Genomic DNA, 21,523 nt, shown 5'->3' on the forward strand with positions numbered 1-21,523 from the left:
CTATTACTGGATGTAATGCATGTTGTCCTAACCTTAGCGCAACACTAGAGGGCAGCAATAAGCTACTTTCAAAAAAAAAAGTCTGAGAAACCCAACCCTGAGGACTGTGCGGGGTTGTAAAGCAGGCTGGAACTATGTTACAGTAGTTAAATGCTCTTTTACTTAATTGATCCACTTTGTAGCAAAACTTAATTCAAACATGTATGTAAACCAAGTCTCCATACTAATGATGTGTGGGTATCTGATGTCAGTGATGAAATCACAGATGAATGAACAGGATCATTCTGTCTGCCCCATTGGGAGTAACCACACTTCTACCCGTCCTACAGTGCCATGACGACCAGCAACTTAGCTTGTGATGTTGTTGGGCTCATAGTGCCACATGGGGGACATTTTGGCTCCAGTTGTCCCCCTGCTGCTCGAGATATTGTGTTCCTCCTTCTCCTTCCCTCTGGCATGGAGCGGCTTGTTTTTGCCTCCTATCTTGTCATTGTGGGGACCTTATTTTTAGCTGGCTTACAGACACCTGGGGTATTAGTCTGCGAGTGCACAGCAGAGCAGGCAGATTGAAAATCGTATGAATGTTCATTGAGGTTGTATAGTTTTTTTCCCACACAAAGCAATTGACTAATAAGAATGCTGTGTCCTATGGCTAAGTTTGTAGTCGAGACTCACACTCGGGTAATTGGTCACACTTGTGCCATTCAGCATAATGACATTATACACACACTTTAGAGACTAATGTGGCATATGCTTAAATATGACGCATGTGGCAGTCGACAAACAATGCGCACACACATGCCTCCCCTAAACACACATGCAGGAGATCAGACTGCAGCCCCGGTGTTATATTAGGTAGCATGTTCCATTGCTCTCTGCGTCTGCACAATCTGCCGTGCAGCTGGCACTTGCTGCTGACGCGCTGGAGAAAACTAGGAATAATTCATTTGAATATGATTACTGAGGCTGGGGTAACACAATAATAATGTCACTCTCCTTGGCTTCCTTTCCTCCTCTCTTGCTCTCTCTCTCCCCCTCTCTCTCTCTCCCCCTCTCCTCCATTGAATGGCTTCTGACAGCTTAGCCCAAACTTTGATGAAGGGCTTAGGTGGAATAATGGAATGCATACATACATAGAAATACTGTAATCATATACAGAATTGTAGCTCTCTCTGATGTGGCAGACTGCTACCAGCTCTGTGTTTGCACACACAGACACACACACACACACACACACACAGGCTCTCCATCACTCTTCCCCTTTCACCTATGTGAAAGTAGAAGAGTTTGTCCCTGTCAGTGAGCCCACAGTTGAACAAATGACCAATCAATGGAAAACAACAGATGAATGTGATGGGTTCAAAGACTAAGGAAATTGTTTGTAACAACAGCCACCACCCGTAGCCCCCCTTATAACCATCACCCTGTCAGTAGCACATGACCCATGATGAATGGCCACTGCCTGCTGTTTAGGCATCAGAGGCACATCTGTATAGGAGATTAGGAGCTCACCTTTATATGGCAGATATCAGCTGATGTAAGAAGGGCTTTGAGATATCAGCTGATGTAAGAAGGGCTATATAAATACATTTGATTTGATTTGAGATAGGGTCTGTGACTGCGCTCGCTGTGTTTTATAGGACAGAAAATCAAGGAGAGATGGGCTGTGCAACACTTACTGTATTTGCTAAATGGAAGCTGCTGTAACAAAGATAGCACGTAGGGGTTTGTTTTATAAGCACAGGTAACCTTGGAGCGGAGCATGGTGGTTAAAGAAAGGAGAGGACAAAAACCAGGATGAGGAAGAGAACAGAGAAGATCATTACTAGAAGATGCTCTGGTGTCTCTTTACCTCACTCATTCCCTCGCTCTCACTCTACTCCCTTTCTCTAACTATCCTCCTATTTCCTACCTCTCTTTTAGATATGCTCATGTAGATACTTTCACACAGACAGTGGAAAATGGGCCAACCTGTCCCACAAGGGTTGTCTTTCTGGGGGAAATCACTTGAAAACTATTAATAAAAATTGAAGCTCTTCTCGGATTAGATTCCCAGAATTTTTAGCCCTCCTCTGGGTCAGTCAGATCAGTGTTTTTCATATTTAGCCTAAGTATAAACAGACCGTATTATCAGTAGGCTACCTGGTGAGGCTGCTTCATTCTCTGTGTTCATTCCAAGACAAGTGCACTAGTCAACGTGCAATGATTGAAACCGTTTTCGAATAATCTATTACACTTCAGGCAAGATGTCATCACATTAGTGTGGAAAACCTGGCCCCCTAGCCAATCATTTCATAATAGACTGGTATGACATCTACATGTACCCTGTGGTGGGTGCTCTAAGGTGTAATAAGGTACAGTCTATTATTTGGAAGTGATTCATCATGATGATTCATGAGCTGTCCAGTGCGCACACAGAGAGAGAGAGTCTGATATTGTTTGACTTGTGCTCGATGACGCATACATAAGGGTACATATAGTCTGGCTACCTATTTTGATGACTAACACCTAGAAACAAGACATGGTGGTGGTGACGGTGGAAACAAAAGTAGCGGAGATTATTTTCAAAAGTTTTTGTTCATTTCTTTTTTTAACCGCTACACTGACCATTTATTCTAAAATAACAATTTCTAATGTAATCGTTATGCGAAAGGTATCTTTATTTTAACCATGTCGTCTTAGGCATGTGAGTAAACACTTTATGATAGCCCATCAATGGAAATGATGACAATACAAGTGTTCTATGACCATGGCATTCATTTACGCAGAGATTTTCCCTGTTCCCAATACGTTTATGGGAGCTTTGTTTGAGGCCCAGTATTTTCTATCATAACCTACTGTCACACCAAGATACCGCCTCCTTAATGAAATTCTGACAACCACCAATCCTGAAATTTGAGTAAATTAATATTGACATAGTTGTAAAGAGCGCTCCAATCATGCGCCACGGACGCACATGGAGGCGTGACTGGGTTTGAAATTTAGTCGGATTTATGTTGGCAGCGCACGTCCAGTTAAAGGTTCGACGTAAGGAAAATGCTATTGCACCCTTACCATACTACTACTACAGGAGTTCTGGCTTGTGCGAGAAACCTCCCTGGAACATCTCAACTACCTGTTTTTTGGAAATCTAATGGACTATAAGCCCTCAGATTCGAACACATTATTAATATTTGTTCTTCTTTAGTAGAGTCGCACCTGCTTGTTGCAACATGAGGTATTTAGATCAGAGTTTAGTTGACTACTATAGTGCTATCAGGGAGAATAGCAGTTGGTAGGTTACTTGCCTCGCAGGGCAGGATAGGACCGTTAGTTGCTGATGCGTAACTAAGGTCCAATCTTTCGAATACCTCCACAGACTGCACCCTTTCTGCAGCCCTGACCTAAAATGCCTTTAGACCTGTGATGTATATTCATTGGATGTAACCCCGTGCATCTCGTACCGCATGATCCTCAACAGCCTGCCTATTCCCCGCGCGCGTGAATCGTTAAGACGTGGTGAGATGTCACACTTTATTTAACCAATTTTCAACGGCTACACTGGGCAGTACTTTTGACTAACTCACATTTGAATGAATTCAGCAGTAACAGTCCTGTAATTCTGGAACCCGGACCACATACAGCCGACTGTCTCGTTTCATCCCGTGAAGAGACTGATGATGACGGAGAACAGCGAGATGGAGACCGAGACGCAGCTCCAACGCTCGCCAAGCAACCTGTCCATCACACCGGTGTCAAAGGCAAGTAGTATTCTACAATCAGTTGTCTCACTGGCTGGCAACTGTTTCGGACCTCAGTGAAACAACAACTATCCTTGCAAGATAACCAGCGGGAGAAATGTGAACCTCAGTTCACAGTGGTGTGAAGGTTTTACGCAGTCTGTTCTTCTGACTAGATAGTGGAGATTTTGAAATATGACGGTGTTTGAATGGTTGTTCCAGGTGTTTTCACATGGTGAATATGTTTGATTTGTGTTAACACGTGTAATGTTTGTCCAGAAATCCATGACACAACCACATACCAGTAGCCTGTATGACTTGGTTTAAGAAAGTTAAAAGTGCTTGTTGCTTTCACCATCACATTGATATCTTTCTTTTGTTTTACGATGCTGAGATGGAGTTACTGTTGACTTAATATCAGGAAAAAAAGAATAGTTAATTACTGCTTTATTACAGTATTGTCGTTTTTTTATATTATTTATTATAACACAGAGTTTTTTTCTTCATAATTTGAATCGTAATAAACCCAACTGTATTGGACACAGATTTCAGCCAGGTGCATTTCAAACCGCATCATCAGTAAATTGCGTCACTATGGCGAACTAAAATAACTCACGTCAGGTGACGTAAAGGGGGCAAGATGATTGGAACGTTCTTTTTCTCTCTCTTACTGTGTGTGTGTGTGTGTGTGTGTGTGTGTGTGTCTACGCTTACGCACACATGCTCAAAATGAAGAGGACTTTACAAAGGGACACGCAGGTTCCAGAATGTTTTAGAATAAATGTCCTGTCCAGGTTATCTTGCTTGCATCAGGCCCATTAGGAAAGTTTGTTTAGTTTTGAATGTAAATTATTTCAACACTGCAGACACTCAAAGCATTACTCCACTCACAATTATTTAGTTTAATGGAAGAGATTACAGAGTGCCAAGCAATTTCTCAATTGATGCAAATTCATTTTACTGTCCAGAATTCAAGGCCCCTGGGGTCAAAAATGATAGAAACAAGCTATTGCATGTTGTCCCTTGATGTTCTGGTCATTAGACTGCCTTGCTGTGCATGTTTCTATCATTGTCAATCATGTGTCATTGACTTTTGTATTTGCTGAGATTGAGGTTAATGCTGGGTTTAGATGGCAGGAGGTAGACGGCAAACTGGATGTCATTGTTTTCAATGAGAGAACGATGATAAATGCCTTGAGGCTGGCGATGAATGCAGTCAGACGCCACTGTAGACGGGTCTTGTCGCCAGAGTTAAACTATTTCAACTTTTGCCTTCTGCCATAGCGTTGTTTTCTACCCAATGTTGATTTGCACTGTTTGTTTACTGAAATCACCATAGCAACGCATACAATTGCGCTTGCTTGCTTTTGTCGTCACTCTCTTTCTTGCTTCTCTTTCTTGCATTCTTGTCCTGCTATGCCGACTGGTATGAAGGTTTTTGCATGCAGCATTAGATAAAAGCACATGCCATCCATTGATGTAGTCTACCTACGCTCAGCCTCAGTTGTTCAAATGAGGTTTGTGATTACATAGAATGCTACCTGACTGTGAGACACCATTTTGAAAGGTACTTTTAAAAAATGACCTTGAAGTAGTAGACTATACAGTCGTGGCCAAAAGTTTGGAGAATGACACAAATATTAATTTCCACAAAGTTTGCTGCTTCAGTGTCTTTAGATATTTTTGTCAGATGTTACTATGGAATACTGAAGTATAATTACAAGCATTTCATAAGTGTCAAAGGCTTTTATTGACAATTACATGAAGTTGATGCAAAGAGTCAATATTTGCATTGTTGACCCTTCTTTTTCAAGACCTCTGTAATCTGCCCTGGCATGCTGTCAATTAACTTCTGGGCCACATCCTGACTGATGGCAGCCCATTCTTGCATAATCAATGCTTGGAGTTTGTCAGAACTTGTGGGTTTTTGTTTGTCCACCCGCCTCTTGAGGATTGACCACAAGTTCTCAATGGGATTAAGGTCTGGGCTTTCCTGGCCATGGACCCAAAATATCAATGTTTTGTTCCCCGAGCCACTTAGTTATCACTTCTGCCTTATGGCAAGGTGCTCCATCATGCTGGAAAAGGCATTGTTCATCACCAAACTGTTCCTGGATGGTTGGGAGAAGTTGCTCTCGGAGGATGTGTTGGTACCATTCTTTATTCATGACTGTGTTAGGCAAAATTGTGAGTGAGCCCACTCCCTTGGCTGAGAAGCAACCCCACACATGAATGGTCTCAGGATGCTTTACTGTTGGCATGACACAGGACTGATGGTAGCGCTCACCTTGTCTTCTCCTGCAGCCCGCGTGCCAAGATGTAGCTGGCCATACAGGATCTTCCGCTGCAAGCGCTCCTGAGACATTCTAATGACATGCCCAAGCCAGCGCAGTTGGTGTTGGGTGACCATGGCCTCCATACTCTTGCAGTTGGTCTTAGCAATTATTTCTGTATGGGGCACACGGTTGCACCAGGTGATTCCCAGGATGCGCTGCAGGCATCTTATGTGGAATCGCTCGAGTTGCTTGTTGTGGCGACTGTAAGTGACCCAGGCTTCACAGCTGTGAAGAAGTGTGGTGATGCAGACAGCTTGATAGACGGCGACTTTGGTATGGAAGTTGAGATCCCTGTTTTGGAAGACCCTGCGTCTGAGTTTCCCGAAGGCAGCTGATGGTTTTTTTTGGTGTACGTGTTGTTTTGGTTTACCTTCTTTGTCCGTTTAAAATAAAAGAAGATGAGTGCACATTTCCCCGCTGCGTCTTGGTCCACTATACCCTACGACAACCGTGACACTTGTTCTTATAGACGATGACAATGTTTGCATCCCGCCACTGTTGGGGGATGATCTCCCGGTCCCAAACCTCAGGGTTGTACTGGTGGAGCCTTCTGGTGCAGAAGTAACCTCCCTTCTTATGTAGCTCTGCCGGGATGCTGTCAGCGCCAGGAGTCTTGTTGTTCTTGAGGGAACGGATAGCTGATAACACCACTTGGAAGGTTGGCGAATGGTTGAGGTCTTGAATGGGTGGACAGACAAGCAGTTCTTCCAGGATGGAGTGGTCTGTAGGAGAATGTTGATTGAGTAGTGCTTCAAAGTGGTCAACCCACCTCATAGGATCTGATTTTGGTCCTTCAAGAGAGTCAGACCATCAGCTGTTTTCATGGGGGTGATGGAGTGACTTCTTGGGCCATAGATAGCTTTAGTTGAGTTGTAGAAATTGTGCATGTCGTTTTTGTCAGCATAAATTTGGATTTCCTGTGCCTTATTAGTCAACCATTCGTCCTGCAGAGCATGCAAGGTTGTTTGCACTTTCTTGAGCGATGCACGCCATTCCTTGTGAAGGGTAGCAGATGTGGGGCTGTTGAGAGTAGAGGTCGACCAATTAATCAGCATTAATTATGACTGATTTCAAGTTTTCATAACAATCGGTAATTGGCATTTTTGGATGCCGATTACTTTGCATTCCACGAGGAAACTGCGTGGCAGGCTGACCACCTGTTACGCGAGTGCAGCAAGGAGCCAAGGTAAGTTGCTAGCTAGCATTAAACTTATCTTATAAAAAACAATCAATCTTCATATAATCACTAGTTAACTACACATAGTTGATGATATTACTAGGTTAACTAGCTTGTCCTGCGTTGCATATAATCAATGCGGTGCCTGTTCATTTATTATCGAATCACAGCCTACTTCGCCAAACGTGTGATAATTTAACAAAGGCGCATTTGCACACATGCTCAAAATGATGTGATCATTACTAGTGATTATGTGAAGATTGATTGTTTTTTATAAGATAAGTTTAATGCTAGCAAGCAACTTACCTTGGCTCCTTGCTGCACTCGCATAACAGGTGGTAAGCCTGCCACACAGTTTCCTCGTGGAATGCAATGTAATCGGCCATAATCGGTGTACAAAAATGGTGATTACCGATTTATAATGAAAACTTGAAATTGGCCCTAATTAATCGGCCATGCCGATTAATCGGTCGACCTCTAGACTAAACACCTCCCTCTGCAACTGGATCCTGGACTTTCTGACATGCCGCCCCCAGGTGGTATGGGTGGGTAACAACACATCTGCCACGCTGTTCCTCAACACAGGGGCCCCTCAGGGGTGCGTGCTCAGTCTCCTCCTGTACTCCCTGTTCACTCATTACTACACGGCTAGGCACGACTCCAACACCATCATTAAATTTGACGATGACACAACAGTGGTAGGCCTGATCACCGACAACGACGAGACAGCCTATAGGGAGGAGGTCAGAGACCTGGCCGTGTGGTGCCAGGACAACAACCTCTTCCTCAACGTGATCGAGACAAAGGAGATGATTGTGGACAACAGGAAAAAGAGGACCGAGCACGCCCCCATTCTCATCGACGGGGCTGCAGTGGAGCAGGTTGAGAGCTTCAAGTTCCTTGGTGTCCACATCACCAACAAACTAACATGGTCCTAGCACACCAAGACAGTCGTGAAGAGGGCACAACAAAACCTATTCCCCCTCAGGAGACTGAAAAGATGAGTCTTCTAAACAGCTTCTACCCCCAAGCCATAAGACTCCTGAACATCTAGTCAAATAACTACCCAGACTATTTGCATTGCCCCCCCCCTTTACACCACTGCTACTCTCTGTTATCATCTATGCATAGTCAATTTAATAACTCTACCTACATGTACATATTACCTCAACTAACCAGTGCCCCGCACATTGACTCTGTACCGCTACCCCCTGTATATAGTCTCGCTGTTGTTATTTTACTGCTGCTCTTTAATTACATGTTACTTTTATCTTATTATTATCCGTATTTTTTTTAAACTGCATTGTTGGTTAGGGGCTTGTAAGTAAGCATTTCACTGTAATGTCTACACCTGTTGTATTCGGCGCATGTGACTAATAAGATTTGATTTGATTTGACTGAGAAGAGTAGCATAACGTCTCTTGGCTAGGGGGATACGGAGAGGCGTGGGTCTTTCACTTATGCCGACAGGTGTTTCGGTGAGGCTGGGTGGTAGGCTGTTCTTAATTGCCAGTCCCACACTGTGCTGATGTTGTCCACCCTGAGGGTAACCTTTCCAGAAGAAGGTGTAACCTTCTCCCTCCTCTTTCAGGGAACCTTCATTCAGGAACCTGGTCTCACTCAGGGCAGCAATGTCAATGTTGTAGCGCCTTAGTCGTGCAGCACTAAAAGCTGTTCTCAGATGGGGTCTTTCGCTGTTATCGTCAGTGTCCAGAAGAGTTCTGATGTTCCATGTCACCAGTTTCAAGGGAATTATTTTCTTAAGCATTTTTTGACCGCTGAGTGGAACTGAAATAGGTACGGTAGCCTATCCAGGATGGAGGGAGTGGGCAATTTTTAGGCCACCTTTTCTAGGCCTCTCCCCAGCTGGGGTGAGCAGTATGGCTCCTAAATAGGGCTGCTCAGTCACACAGGGGTCTGCCGAGAGCAGTTGCCACTCAAGTCCCAGCTGCTGGCGACCATAATAGCCCTATGCCGTTGGGGTGCAGGTGTCTGATTAAGCGCTTCCGGTGCATTCACTCCTGCCCCCATCACCAGCCACCCCAAGGCCTCCAGACTTTAGTCCGGTTTCCGGTTGATGGAGAAGTGGGTACCTGCGCAAAGGAAGTTATTTCAGGTGCCGCTGAGGGTGCGCAATCCCCAACAGCACTACTTCACTGTAGGAAGGTGAAATTCCAGTGGCAAGGGGGGAAACCCAACACGACCAGTATCTTCCACAACTGCAGGAGGCTGCTCCCCAATTCACCACAAGGGCTAGCCGGCTAGTATGCAAGCACGTGGTAAGGGGGCATGCAATTAACCTCTACCTAGACACTACTGTAGTAGACGCGTCACATGCACCCTGCGGTTGCCCACACAGACACATACATACACACTCTCTCTCTCTCTCTCTCTCTCTCTCTCTCTCTCTCTCTCTCTCTCTCTCTCTCTCTCTCTCACACACACACATGCACTCCACACACTCTCACACAGACACTGAATCAGCTCACACATGCTTCACATTTCTATTGTATTCCAGATGACTATGGGTTACTACATCACCCTGAAGAAGGCACAGTGATGCCAAAACATTGGTGGTTTACCCAATAAATGACTGGGAGCTTGTACATACAGTCTGTGACTCTTTATTTTTTTATAGCATACAACTTACTACATCACTCTGACATTGCAATCAGAACATTTTCCAAACATATCATCACTACTAGGATGGAAACACATTTACCCACGTAGAATGATTTCTCTCCTGCCTCCTGTCTCCTATCTCCTCTCTCCTGTCTCCTCTCTCCTGTCTCCTGTCTCCTGTCTCCTCTCTCCTGTCTCCTCTCTCCTGTCTCCTGTCTCCTATCTTTGTTTTGTGCTCAGTGAGCATGTGCCTCATCAGACACGCAGAGTGGTCTGTCTGTCTGTCTGTCTGTCTGTCTGTCTGTCTGTCTGTCTGTCTGTCTGTCTGTCTGTCTGTCTGTCTGTCTGTCTGTCTGTCTGTGCCTGGGAGTGATTGGTTATGCTATTCACACGCACTCACTCTCCCACCAGCACCCAAAATATCAGACCACCATTCAAAAACGACCCGACTCATCAGGGATTTGAACATCCAGCTTCATTCCTCAATGTCAGCTACTACCATAATCTCTCCCTTCGTTACTGGGAGCTTAGGTTGTAGTATAAAGGCATCAAGGGTCAGTGCCACAATTATTTATCTTGTTCACCTTAAACCCCATGGTTCTGATTGAGGTTGACTCGTGCAGTGTTAAAATAATAGGTTAATTGCCTATGGAGCTCCCATTTAAATGCCTGAAATATAATAGCTTTGTGCCCAAAGACACTTTCTCAGTTGTAGTCTATTAAGAATCCATTAGTTGAGCACTGTGGTAAATGTCAAAGCCATTCTCTCCAAATAATCGGATCAGGGGGAAGGGTATGGACCCTATAGACAGGGTCTGATGGTCTCAGGATTTGGGGTTCTTGCTGTCAATCTTTCGCACATGCACGCACGCACACCCACACACACACACACACACACACTCTGCACACATCCCATCTCCCCATCTATCCTGCTATCTTATCTTTCTATCCATCTATTTCTCTTTCACACACACAATCAGAGCCACTCCAAAAAATAAGGCCTCCTGAGTTATTTGATGTGACCAGATATCAGACAAGCACAAGGCCATTCTGATGAGAGGTAGATAGAGAAGAATGGCTCCCATCAGATAACAGATGCTCCCAGAAGCTGCCTGCAGCGTGTTCCCACTAGTCCCAACTTAGATGAAGGATGTCAGAAATTGAGAGAAAGGCAGAGAGCCAAAGAGGGAGAAGGAGAGGAGGACTCTAGAATGTCGCCGCTGGGCTGGCTCACAGTGGTGTGCCTTGTCCAGACGGGCTGAGGTGTGTGTGCATGCATGTGTGTGTGTGTGTGTGTGTGTCAAGGAGCAGATTAGATTCTGGGGGAGTGGACAGCAGCCAGGAAAATAGCACCCTTCTAGTAACTGCAGACTGTCATCACTATCAACATCTTGAAGAACAATCTGGCCTTAATGGACATGCACTCTTCTAATCTCCACCCGGCACAGCCAGAAGAGGACTGGCCACCCCTCAGAGCCTGGTTCCTCTAGGTTTCTAATCTCCACCCGGCACAGCCAGAAGAGGACTGTCCACCCCTCAGAGCCTGGTTCCTCTCTAGGTTTCTAATCTCCACCCGGCACAGCCAGAAGAGGACTGGCCACCCCTCATAGCCTGGTTCCTCTCTAGGTTTCTAATCTCCACCCGGCACAGCCAGAAGAGGACTGGCCACCCCTCAGAGCCTGGTTCCTCTCTAGGTTTCTAATCTCCACCCAGCACAGCCAGAAGAGGACTGGCCACCCCTCAAAGCCTGGTTCTTCTCTAGGTTTCTTCCTAGATTCCTGCCTTTCTAGGGAGTTTTTCCTAGCCACCGTGCTTCTACATCTGCATTGCTTGCTGTTTGGGATTTTTAGGCTGGGTTTCTGTATAGCACTTTGTGACATCTGCTGATGTAAAAAGGGCTTTATAAATACACTGCTCAAAAAAATTAAGGGAACACTTAAACAACACAATGTAACTCCAAGTCAATCACACTTCTGTGAAATCAAACTGTCCACTTAGAAAGCAACACTGATTGATAATAAATGTCACATGCTGTTGTGCAAATGGAATAGACAACAGGTGGAAATTATAGGCAATTAGCAAGACACCCCCAATAAAGGAGTGGTTCTGCAGGTGGGGACCACAGACCACTTCTCAGTTCCTATGCTTCCTGGCTGATGTTTTGGTCACTTTTGAATGCTGGCGGTGCTTTCACTCTAGTGGTAACATGAGACGGAGTCTACAACCCACACAAGTGGCTCAGGTAGTGCAGCTCATCCAGGATGGCACATCAATGCGAGCTGTGGCAAGAAGGTTTGCTGTGTCTGTCAGCGTAGTGTCCAGAGCATGGAGGCGCTACCAGGAGACAGGCCAGTACATCAGGAGACGTGGAGGAGGCCGTAGGAGGGCAACAACCCAGCAGCAGGACCGCTACCTCCGCCTTTGTGCAAGGAGGAGCAGGAGAAGCACTGCCAGAGCCCTGCAAAATGACCTCCAGCAGGCCACAAATGTGCATGTGTCTGCTCAAACGGTCAGAAACAGACTCCATGAGGGTGGTATGAGGGCCCGACGTCCACAGGTGGGGGTTGTGCTTACAGCCCAACACCGTGCAGGACGTTTGGCATTTGCCAGAGAACACCAAGATTGGCAAATTCGCCACTGGCGCCCTGTGCTCTTCACAGATGAAAGCAGGTTCACACTGAGCACATGTGACAGAGTCTGGAGACGCCGTGGAGAACGTTCTACTGCCTGCAACATCCTCCAGCATGACCGGTTTGGCGGTGGGTCAGTCATGGTGTGGGGTGGCATTTCTTTGGGGGGACGCACAGCCCTCCATGTGCTCGCCAGAGGTAGCCTGACTGCCATTAGGTACCGAGATGAGATCCTCAGACCCCTTGTGAGACCATATGCTGGTGCGGTTGGCCCTGGGTTCCTCCTAATGCAAGACAATGCTAGACCTCATGTGGCTGGAGTGTGTCAGCAGTTCCTGCAAGAGGAAGGCATTGATGCTATGGACTGGCCCGCCCGTTCCCCAGACCTGAATCCAATTGAGCACATCTGGGACATCATGTCTCGCTCCATCCACCAACGCCACGTTGCAACACAGACTGTCCAGGAGTTGGCGGATGCTTTAGTCCAGGTCTGGGAGGAGATCCCTCAGGAGACCATCCGCCACCTCATCAGGAGCATGCCCAGGCGTTGTAAGGAGGTCATACAGGCACGTGGAGGCCACACACACTACTGAGCCTCATTTTGACTTGTTTTAAGGACATTACATCAAAGTTGGATCAGCCTGTAGTGTGGTTTTCCACTTTAATTTTGAGTGTGACTCCAAATCCAGACCTCCAAGGGTTGATAAATTGGATTTCCATTGATTATTTTTGTTTGATTTTGTTGTCAGCACATTCAACTATGTAAAGAAAAAAGTATTTAATAAGATTATTTCTTTCATTCAGATCTAGGATGTGTTGTTTAAGTGTTCCCTTTATTTTTTTGAGCAGTATACATTTGATTGATTGATTGACTTACCACCATTCTCTCTCCTTCGAAAACGACTGCGGTGGCTTTGATCAAGCCTACAGGATACAGGAGACTTCAGGGGGACTGTATGAACTGTAATGACTCCTTCAGTAAGACAGGCCACAACACCAAACTTTCCCATTCAATATGCTCTTCCTCAGTTAGTTTTGGAGATGTTGCTTTGGGGTGTGCTATAACATGGTGTCTGTCGTTCCCACTGACACTTCTAATACTCCTCTACCTCCCTTTGGGCAGGGCTCTAGTGTTAGAGAGGCAGAGACCACAGAGTGATGGGGGGGGGACTTTAATTGGTGTAACACCTTCACTGCTTGGTTGTTTATTGATGCGACACCTTGCCTGTCACTGACAGGGATGCACTGCTGTAGGACTGTGGCGCACTGCAGGGAGGGAGCAGTGCAAGGTTAAGGAAACATCCATATATCATAAAAAAGCTACAGATATGCCGCTGGTAGCATGTGCTTTGGCAATTGGGTCTCTTTCTCTCTCTCTCTCTCTCTCTCTCTCTCTCTCTCTCTCGCTCCCTCTCTGTCTCTCTCTCTCTCTCGCTCCCTCTCTCTCTGTCTCTCCCCTTCTCTCTCGCTCTCTCTCTCTCTCTCTCTCTCTCCCTCTCTCTCTGTCTCTCCCCCTTCTCTCTCTCTCTCTCTCTCTCTCTCTGTCTCCCCCCTTCTCTCCCACTCTGTGATTGACAGGCCGTGTCTCGGGGTCTAGCGTGTGGACAGTGACCGGAAGAGTGCAACGGGCGGGTGATGAGCTGTCAGTGTGAAGGTGATGGTGGGTTCCTGGGTGAGGGGGGGAGGAGAGGAGCGGGTACTGCTGATGTGAGGGGGTGAAGAGAGGAGGGGGATGGGGGTGGAGGTGCCAGCCAGGTAGAGCATCTATCCTTTTATATGGAGCTTGGTTTCACACAGCCTAGCACAGTACATCTAGAATAAATACAGAGAGAGAGAGAGAGAGAGAGAGAGAGAGAGAGAGAGAGAGAGAGAGAGAGAAAGCGTGTTTGTGAGTGTGCTCTGTGTGTGCCCATTGTTTGATCAGTTGGGTTCATGTGTGTACTTGTGTGTCTGTGTGCGTGTACGAGTGTGTGCGTGCAGAGAGAGCTAGAGAGAGACTGCTCGTGCATCTCTCATTCAAAGTGGGACTCTGCCGTTGCCATGCATAATGAGCAGCTTTAGTCTAGCAGTGAAATCTACAGACATTCAACAGTTTCATGTCGCTTCTGTTTTTCTAGCATATATAATAAAGAACAAAAGTGTTTATATTACCCTTAGTACCTGATTGGCTACTTGAATCCTCTCACAATAGGATTCCCTTGCATTTAATTGGACCTTAGAAACACTGTTGCATAGCGTGATCATTTGTGTCTTTCCCCACTATTCCTCTCTTCCTCTCTGACCACCTCGTTTGTATCAACATCATCATCAGCACCAACCCTTCTTACATCCACACAGACTCTGCAGATATTTGTATCTTCATTGGAATAATGTTAGTTCTCTTGTCAGCATTTTAAATGAGTCCTCTTGTTCAAATGTTCTCTCCAATTCCCTCTCCCTCTGGCAGGATAGAGTAGAGTACTCAATATAACACTGACTGAACCTAGCAGGAAAGAATAGTCCTATCTATCTATCTATCTATCTATCTATCTATCTATCTATCTATCTATCTATCTATCTATCTATCTATCTATCTATCTATCTATCTATCTATCATCTATCTATCTATCTATCTATCTATCTATCTATCTATCTATCTATCTATCTATCTATCTATCTATCTATCTCTACAAGTAACTGCCAAAATAATGGAAACACTTCAGTAAATGAAGGATACAAGGTGCATTAAAAGTAGGTGATTCCACACAGGTGTGGTCCCTGAGTTAATTAAGCAATTAACATCCCATCATGCTTAGCGTCACTGAATGGTTTATTGTGGTCACTGAATGGTTTGATGAGCATGAAAACGATGTAAACCATATGCCATGGCCGTCTCAGTCACCAGATCTCAACCCAATTGAACACTTATGGGAGATTCTGGAGCGGCACCTGAGACAGTGTTTTCCACCACCATCAACAAAATACCAAATGATGGAATTTCTCATGGAAGAATGGTGTCGCATTCCTCCAATAGAGTTCCAGACACTTGTAGAATCTATGCCAAGGTGCATTGAAGCTGTTCTGGCTCGTGGTGGACCAACGCCCTATTAACACGATTTATGTTGGTGTTTCCTTTATTTTGGTAGTTACTTGTATCTATCTATCGATCTCTTGATCAACCTACCTACCTACCTACAGTACATACCTTACTGTTCCTACCTACCTACCTACCTACCTACTTACCTACCTACCTACCTACAGTACATACCTTACTGTTCCTACCAACCTACCTACCTACCTACCTACCTACCTACCTACCTACCTACAGTACATACCTTACTGTTCCTACCTACCTACCTACCTACTGTCGTGTCTTTGGCTATGCCGGATTAAGTGATATGACATGCTAACTTATAAAATTATTTCTCTGTAATTGATATTACCTGATTAAGCTAATCATGTAAATGTAATTAAGTAGAAAGTCGGGGCACCACAGAAGAACGTTTATAGAGCTGTTATCCTCTGAATAAACTCTTAAAATACTTAGTAATATTTTACATCGATAGCAGTCAATCTTAACCCGTATGTTGTTTCAGTCTCATCATGAAAGTTGTAATTCTTGGTTATCTGCACGAACCCAGTCTTTACTAAAATCATCCATACATCAATTGTCTTAAAATCATTTATTTACTACACTAAGTAATTAACAGAAAACATACAAACAGTAATTATCGTCACACAGGATTGGTAGGGGAATGTGCCCTACTGGCTAACAAGCATGGCTGGTCTGTTAGACAATGGGTCATAAAACGGTAAGCTGAGAAGTTACACAGAGTTCATTAATATTAACAATTGACAATTGAAGGCTCACTCATTCGGAAACAATTGCAATATCAATATATATTTACGCTCATGTGTCGTCGGGATTCTTGTTGGAGAGTTTTGTTCTGATGGAGAGTGTCAGCGTTCTCTCTCTCTCTCTCTCGGTTAGAATGGATCGTTCAGAGCGACATTCATGAATGTCGTCATAGAATGGATGTGGTTGGTCTTCGCGTTCGATGATATAATTTACTTAGCTGCAGACTAATAATTAATATCAAAGACTTGTTCTTATTCTGTCGGTCTCGATAGTAAAAGTTAACCACGTGGTATAGTTCACTTTCAGTAGAGTACTTGGCTGGTCAAACCTCTGGGCCAAACTCACGATGGAGTGTAGGCCTGGTCTGTAGAAATGTAAATCAGGGGGTCTTTTATAGTACCCAGAGAACAGGCTTGTCAAATGACGCCTGGTCCTGTATGTGTCCCTGGGGGCGTGCCTATGACTGAGCTAGACTTGGTTACAGAAATATAATTCTATCACATTAACATCAGTACATAGCATCTCAATGTATTACAAATAGCTTTATCCTTAATAATACATTGTATACACCCATGTGGATTCAGTCTCATCGCTGAGGCTATCATGTAGACCGTTTTAGGGTAATATGGCTATATTGTCTCTTCTGAGTATCACAAAATTGTACCAAGCGGATCAGTTCGTAGCTGGAGTCTTCATCAATCTTCCATATCTTCTCCAGAACACACATGTCGCTAGGTTCTCCAATTCTATGAGTTGGAAGAATTTCCTTTGTCTCTCTATGAAACATGTTGTAGTAGATTCTCCTCTTGGAATTTTTACAACCCTGGGTTGGGGGGGAAGGTAGGTTGGGTGATGGTACAAAGGGGAGGGGGTCAACTGTCCTTCCTGTACCCAAAGAGGCCAACGTCATGACATACCCCCCCTGGTGGTTTGGATCTTGTTTATCCTGCAAGTTACAAATCAACATAAAATCATGACCACGTGATGTCCCATTGGTAGATCATCGTTGCAGTCCTCTCTGGTGGTTGAACTTGGTAGGCTCTCTGAAAGCGGAGCCGTCCACCACAAGGATGGGCAGTTGAGGTCCGGTTGGTGATCGCCGATGCGGTCTCCTCTAGTGGCGTACCTTGGTAGGTTCCCTGGAAGCTGTAAAGTACCCCAGGGAGGGCCAGGGGATGTCCTGGTTGTTGATCGCCGTTGCGGTCCCCCCCTCTGGTGGTTTACCTTGGTAGTCTCTCTGACAGCGGGCATGCCGCCACAAGGATAGGTTGTGGGTGTCCGGATTTGGGGTCGCCGTTCCGGACCCGTCGTCCAGACTGGAAGATCTGGGCAGTAACTTAGGCAGATGTTAACAACGCACACACACTCATGAAATATATATGATTACATTCATTCCCCAATGAGCGGCTTTGTGGCACTAAGTGATGGTTGTATGGGGACTTTGTTTATGGCTCTATCACTTCCTGTGTGTCAAAGGAACTGAACCGAAAAGGAATGAAAGCATAAACAAAACAAAAATATACAAAATATAGTTCTCACACAAAAAAAAAAAAAAATCATCTAATTGGACTTTATTCTATATACGTCCAATGTTCTGGCAAAATGATTATCATGGCATTGTCTCTAATGCCATATCTAGGGTTTTCCTACTTGGTGTGTTGCTTAGGCGCTATCCTAAGTTGATAACTATATGATAAGTCTACAGCTATAATGCACTAGTTTTGGGCAGTCTACAGGTATGACCTACGGACTTCTGGGAAGAAAACTGGTGAGTGCTGTAGAGTCAAAGGCCTAGAAGTAAATGTTCAACTTTACTAAGGCTGGTATATTGCTTGGGCCCTTAAGTGGTCCTAGCATAAATCCTAATTGGATGTTCCGTTGTGCATGTGCGCTTCTGCTTACACAAGCGCGCATGTCAAGGGAAGAAAACCAAGTATCCGGGCAGATTACAACTTGTTCAGAATGAGTCTGACGTAGTCAGGTAATTTTCAGGTCAATGCCTGGAGGTCAGTCAGAATTGGTGTCAAGGGAGTCTGTAGTAGTTTTTCTACAAGTCACTGTTTCTTCCACTTTTGTAGTGGCGATAGGTATGAAGTCTATTTCATAGCTATGTTATCCACGGAGGAGCTAACCTCACGACGGAAGTACTCTTTAAGTATTGGACCAGTCATACGTGGTGTGATCATGGTTCATGACTTCTAATAATTTTCCTCCTGAATGGAGGGTCCTATTTATTAGTGGCATGTGTGTTAACCATTGGAAGAGTGCACTGGAGATTCCCCTCCACGTTTTGCACTCTGAGTGACTCCTATGTCGCTGTTGTCAATGGTAATTTGATTGGTTAAATCGCTAACCTTCTTACTGATTGTAGCTGGACTGACTGTGGTATTGGTACTGGTATTCAAGGGGTCCAGTTGTCCTACCGATTTATTCTGAAATATTATCTACCGGAACACATGATTGGAGCATTTTACTAGTTGTATGGTAGTTGAACCTACACATGGCAAAGAATGATTACTGATGCCATTTGTTTTGGAGGTGGACAAGTCCACTGGACTTCCTTTACGACCAGTGTGGTACACCTCAGTACTATCTTAGATGTGTTCTAAGATAATCCCCGTCTAGGGGCCTGTCTGCTCCTCACTGTTCTCATAGGAGAGTTTACAACTAGATTTGATTTATGCTCTGGCGGCCTCGTACGGTGTTGTCCGTAGTCTTGACCCCCCCACCGGCCTCGATGAGGCTCATCATGGGTCTGGGCTACTATTCCCCCCCTTTGTGCCTCGGGACCCCCCCACCAGCGGGTGGTGTTGGTGTCCGATGCGCAAACAAGAAGATCGGACCCTACGTACAAGTTTTCAGCGGCCGCGTTGTTATGAGAATGGCTGTAACCTTTCAACCAAATCTCCTGGTGTTTGTGCTTCAAAACGCTCAGTGGCTGTCGAGGCCTGTCAGTCACCACCGCGTCCGTGTGTGGCAACCTCTTCAGTACCTGCGAACTGAGACGAGGATATCGGTCTGTGATATCGCAAAGTGTTTCACCAGTGGGGGTCATCGGGTCAGTTGCTGGACTGACGCCATTAGTGTCATTGTAAGGGGTGACAGTCCCGAACAAAGCGGAAGGTGTATCATCGGAAGCAGAGTATACTCTGTGCATCAATGTTTTACTTGCTGAGACGGCCGCAGTGCTTGCGGAAGTGTCCAAAGGGCAAGAGAAGTTCATATCAACTATCGTATTGCACGACTGCAAGGAGGAGGGAAGTTGCTTATTCACAGAGGCAGCTGGCTCGAAATCATGAAAAGAATGGTCAATCAGGTTGGCTGATGGAATGTGTCGAGATATCGTAATATCTCCTTGGATCGGATTCTGCACCAAGAGGTTTCTAAACGTCTTTTTCCCAAGGGGTGCTTTCGACAGATACCCCTCGTGAAGGACTGCGTTGCAGCTAGCGTTAGGGGAAGAGAGTGTGGTCAGTGGAGAAGGCACTGTGGCCTGTGACCATACCTGGTTGGTTTTCCAATCCATCAATGGGAGTAACCGATCAATCAAGTCTGCTCCAAGTAGGAGGGTTACAGTTTCGAGGCTGGTAACATACACAGGGTGAACGAGCGATACGTCCTGGAAGTGTAGTTTCAGCATGACTCTCAATGTGAGAGGCGAGGTAGTCTGAGTGACCCCTCGAAGTTTAGTGTCGCATCGTTCCACTTTTAACCAACGTTTAGTTGGCTTCAAAGCCCTTTTGAGATCATCAAACAATGTTTGAGAGATGAGTGATATTGTCGCACCCGAATCAATTAGCGCATGACAAGCTAAGCAGTCCTCCAGGACTGTTTCCAGGTATGGCCGTTTAGATTCGTGGTTAGTGGACATATTCCCCACAAAGTGGAGTGGTCGTTCGCAACGACGTGATGTGCCATGTCTGTTCAAGATGGAAGCAGATTGACTTTTCCGATTTTGAGGGGGCTTGGCTTTAACGAAGCGTTTGACCTTTATCTTCGCAACTTTTGTATCAGAGTCTATAGACAAAGCCCGGGGGCTTGTTTCTTGATCAAGCGGGCCCTGGATAGGGTCTTGAATGAGAGCGGGAGAAATTTGAACTTTAACGTCCTTGCTATGGGTGTTAATTCCTGCGGACCTGGTGTCCGGTAATTCCCCGTCTAGTCCTTGTGACTTATCTTTTACCCTTTTCTCAAATTGTTCTCGCTTAAGTTCTTCCCATAGTGGGACTTCTGGAGAACATTGGTCTACGTTTTGATCGTCCTTCAACCCTTTGTTACCCTTGTGCTCTGACACTTTTTGTGGGTTGGGTGCAGGAACGCAGCGAACGGGTCGATTGTAGCGGTAGTCATGTTGATGGCTACGTACTTTACAGTTATTTCGACCGCGGAGGTTATTGGAATCATGGTTTCGTGGTAGAAACTGTTGTTGTGCGTCATCTCTCGACGCTCCAATACCTGATAATGCACCCTCTAACTGGAGTGAGTGCTCCTGGTTAAACTTCAAAACCGAGTGGTCAGGGCTCTTAGCGTTGTGAACTTTTGATGCCTCAAAAGCTGTGCTTGCAAGCTCTCTGAGTTGTAAGATAGGTAAGCCAACGTGGGCGGCAGGGCCCAAGTAGGTAATGAAGGTGGGATACATGTTCGACAGAAACATTTGTTTGAATGGTAAAAGCTCTTCCATTCCTGTTTCTGTGAGTAGGCCAAAGTAAGCTGAACGAAGCCTATGATAGTAAGCTTGTGGGTGTTCGTTCCGAGCTTGTTTGACGGTGTTAGCCAGTGAGCTATCGTGTTTGCGAGTCGCAGAACCACTGAATTCTAATTTCAAAGCTGTGGCAAGTTTAGTGTAGTCATTTAGCACGTGTTGCTGTTGTAGACGAATGAACCTTGTCACGTGTCTATTTGACATTCGCTTCAACAGGTAAACCCTGTCAGAACCCGTAGCGTTTGGGTAGCCATCCAACGCGTCCTCTATGTCAGCTAGGAACGTCTCAGTATCGTTTGGCTGACCTGGAACGGGGTCAAAGGTGGGGAATTTCTTGACGAGTTTGTCAAGGTATTCCGCGCCAAGCGGGCGGAGAGGGTTGGCTTCATCCTGTGGAGAGATTGGGGCCGAAAGGTCAAGAGAGGAAGCCAAGCCTTGTTGTTGTTGGCCAAGAGGCGCCATATTACTCAGTACCGAAGGGCAAAGAGGAGAAGACTGA

At 45.4% G+C, this 21,523-nt stretch overlaps 1 protein-coding gene across 1 annotated transcript in view; it reads left to right on the plus strand.

Annotated features, from left to right (window-relative positions):
- The first annotated feature begins 3,091 nt into the window (after positions 1 to 3,091).
- Positions 3,092 to 21,523, plus strand: part of LOC115194064 (SH3 and cysteine-rich domain-containing protein 2-like) — a 44,550-nt gene continuing 26,118 nt past the window's right edge. The window contains exons 1-2 of the mRNA XM_029753429.1: positions 3,092 to 3,498; positions 3,583 to 3,740. Of these exons, the coding sequence (XP_029609289.1) occupies positions 3,657 to 3,740 (84 nt within the window). The 5' untranslated portion in view covers positions 3,092 to 3,498; positions 3,583 to 3,656. The remainder of the gene's footprint in view (positions 3,499 to 3,582; positions 3,741 to 21,523) is intronic.

This window comes from Salmo trutta, chromosome 1 (genome assembly GCF_901001165.1).
Source record: "Salmo trutta chromosome 1, fSalTru1.1, whole genome shotgun sequence".
Lineage (NCBI taxonomy): Eukaryota > Metazoa > Chordata > Actinopteri > Salmoniformes > Salmonidae > Salmo > Salmo trutta.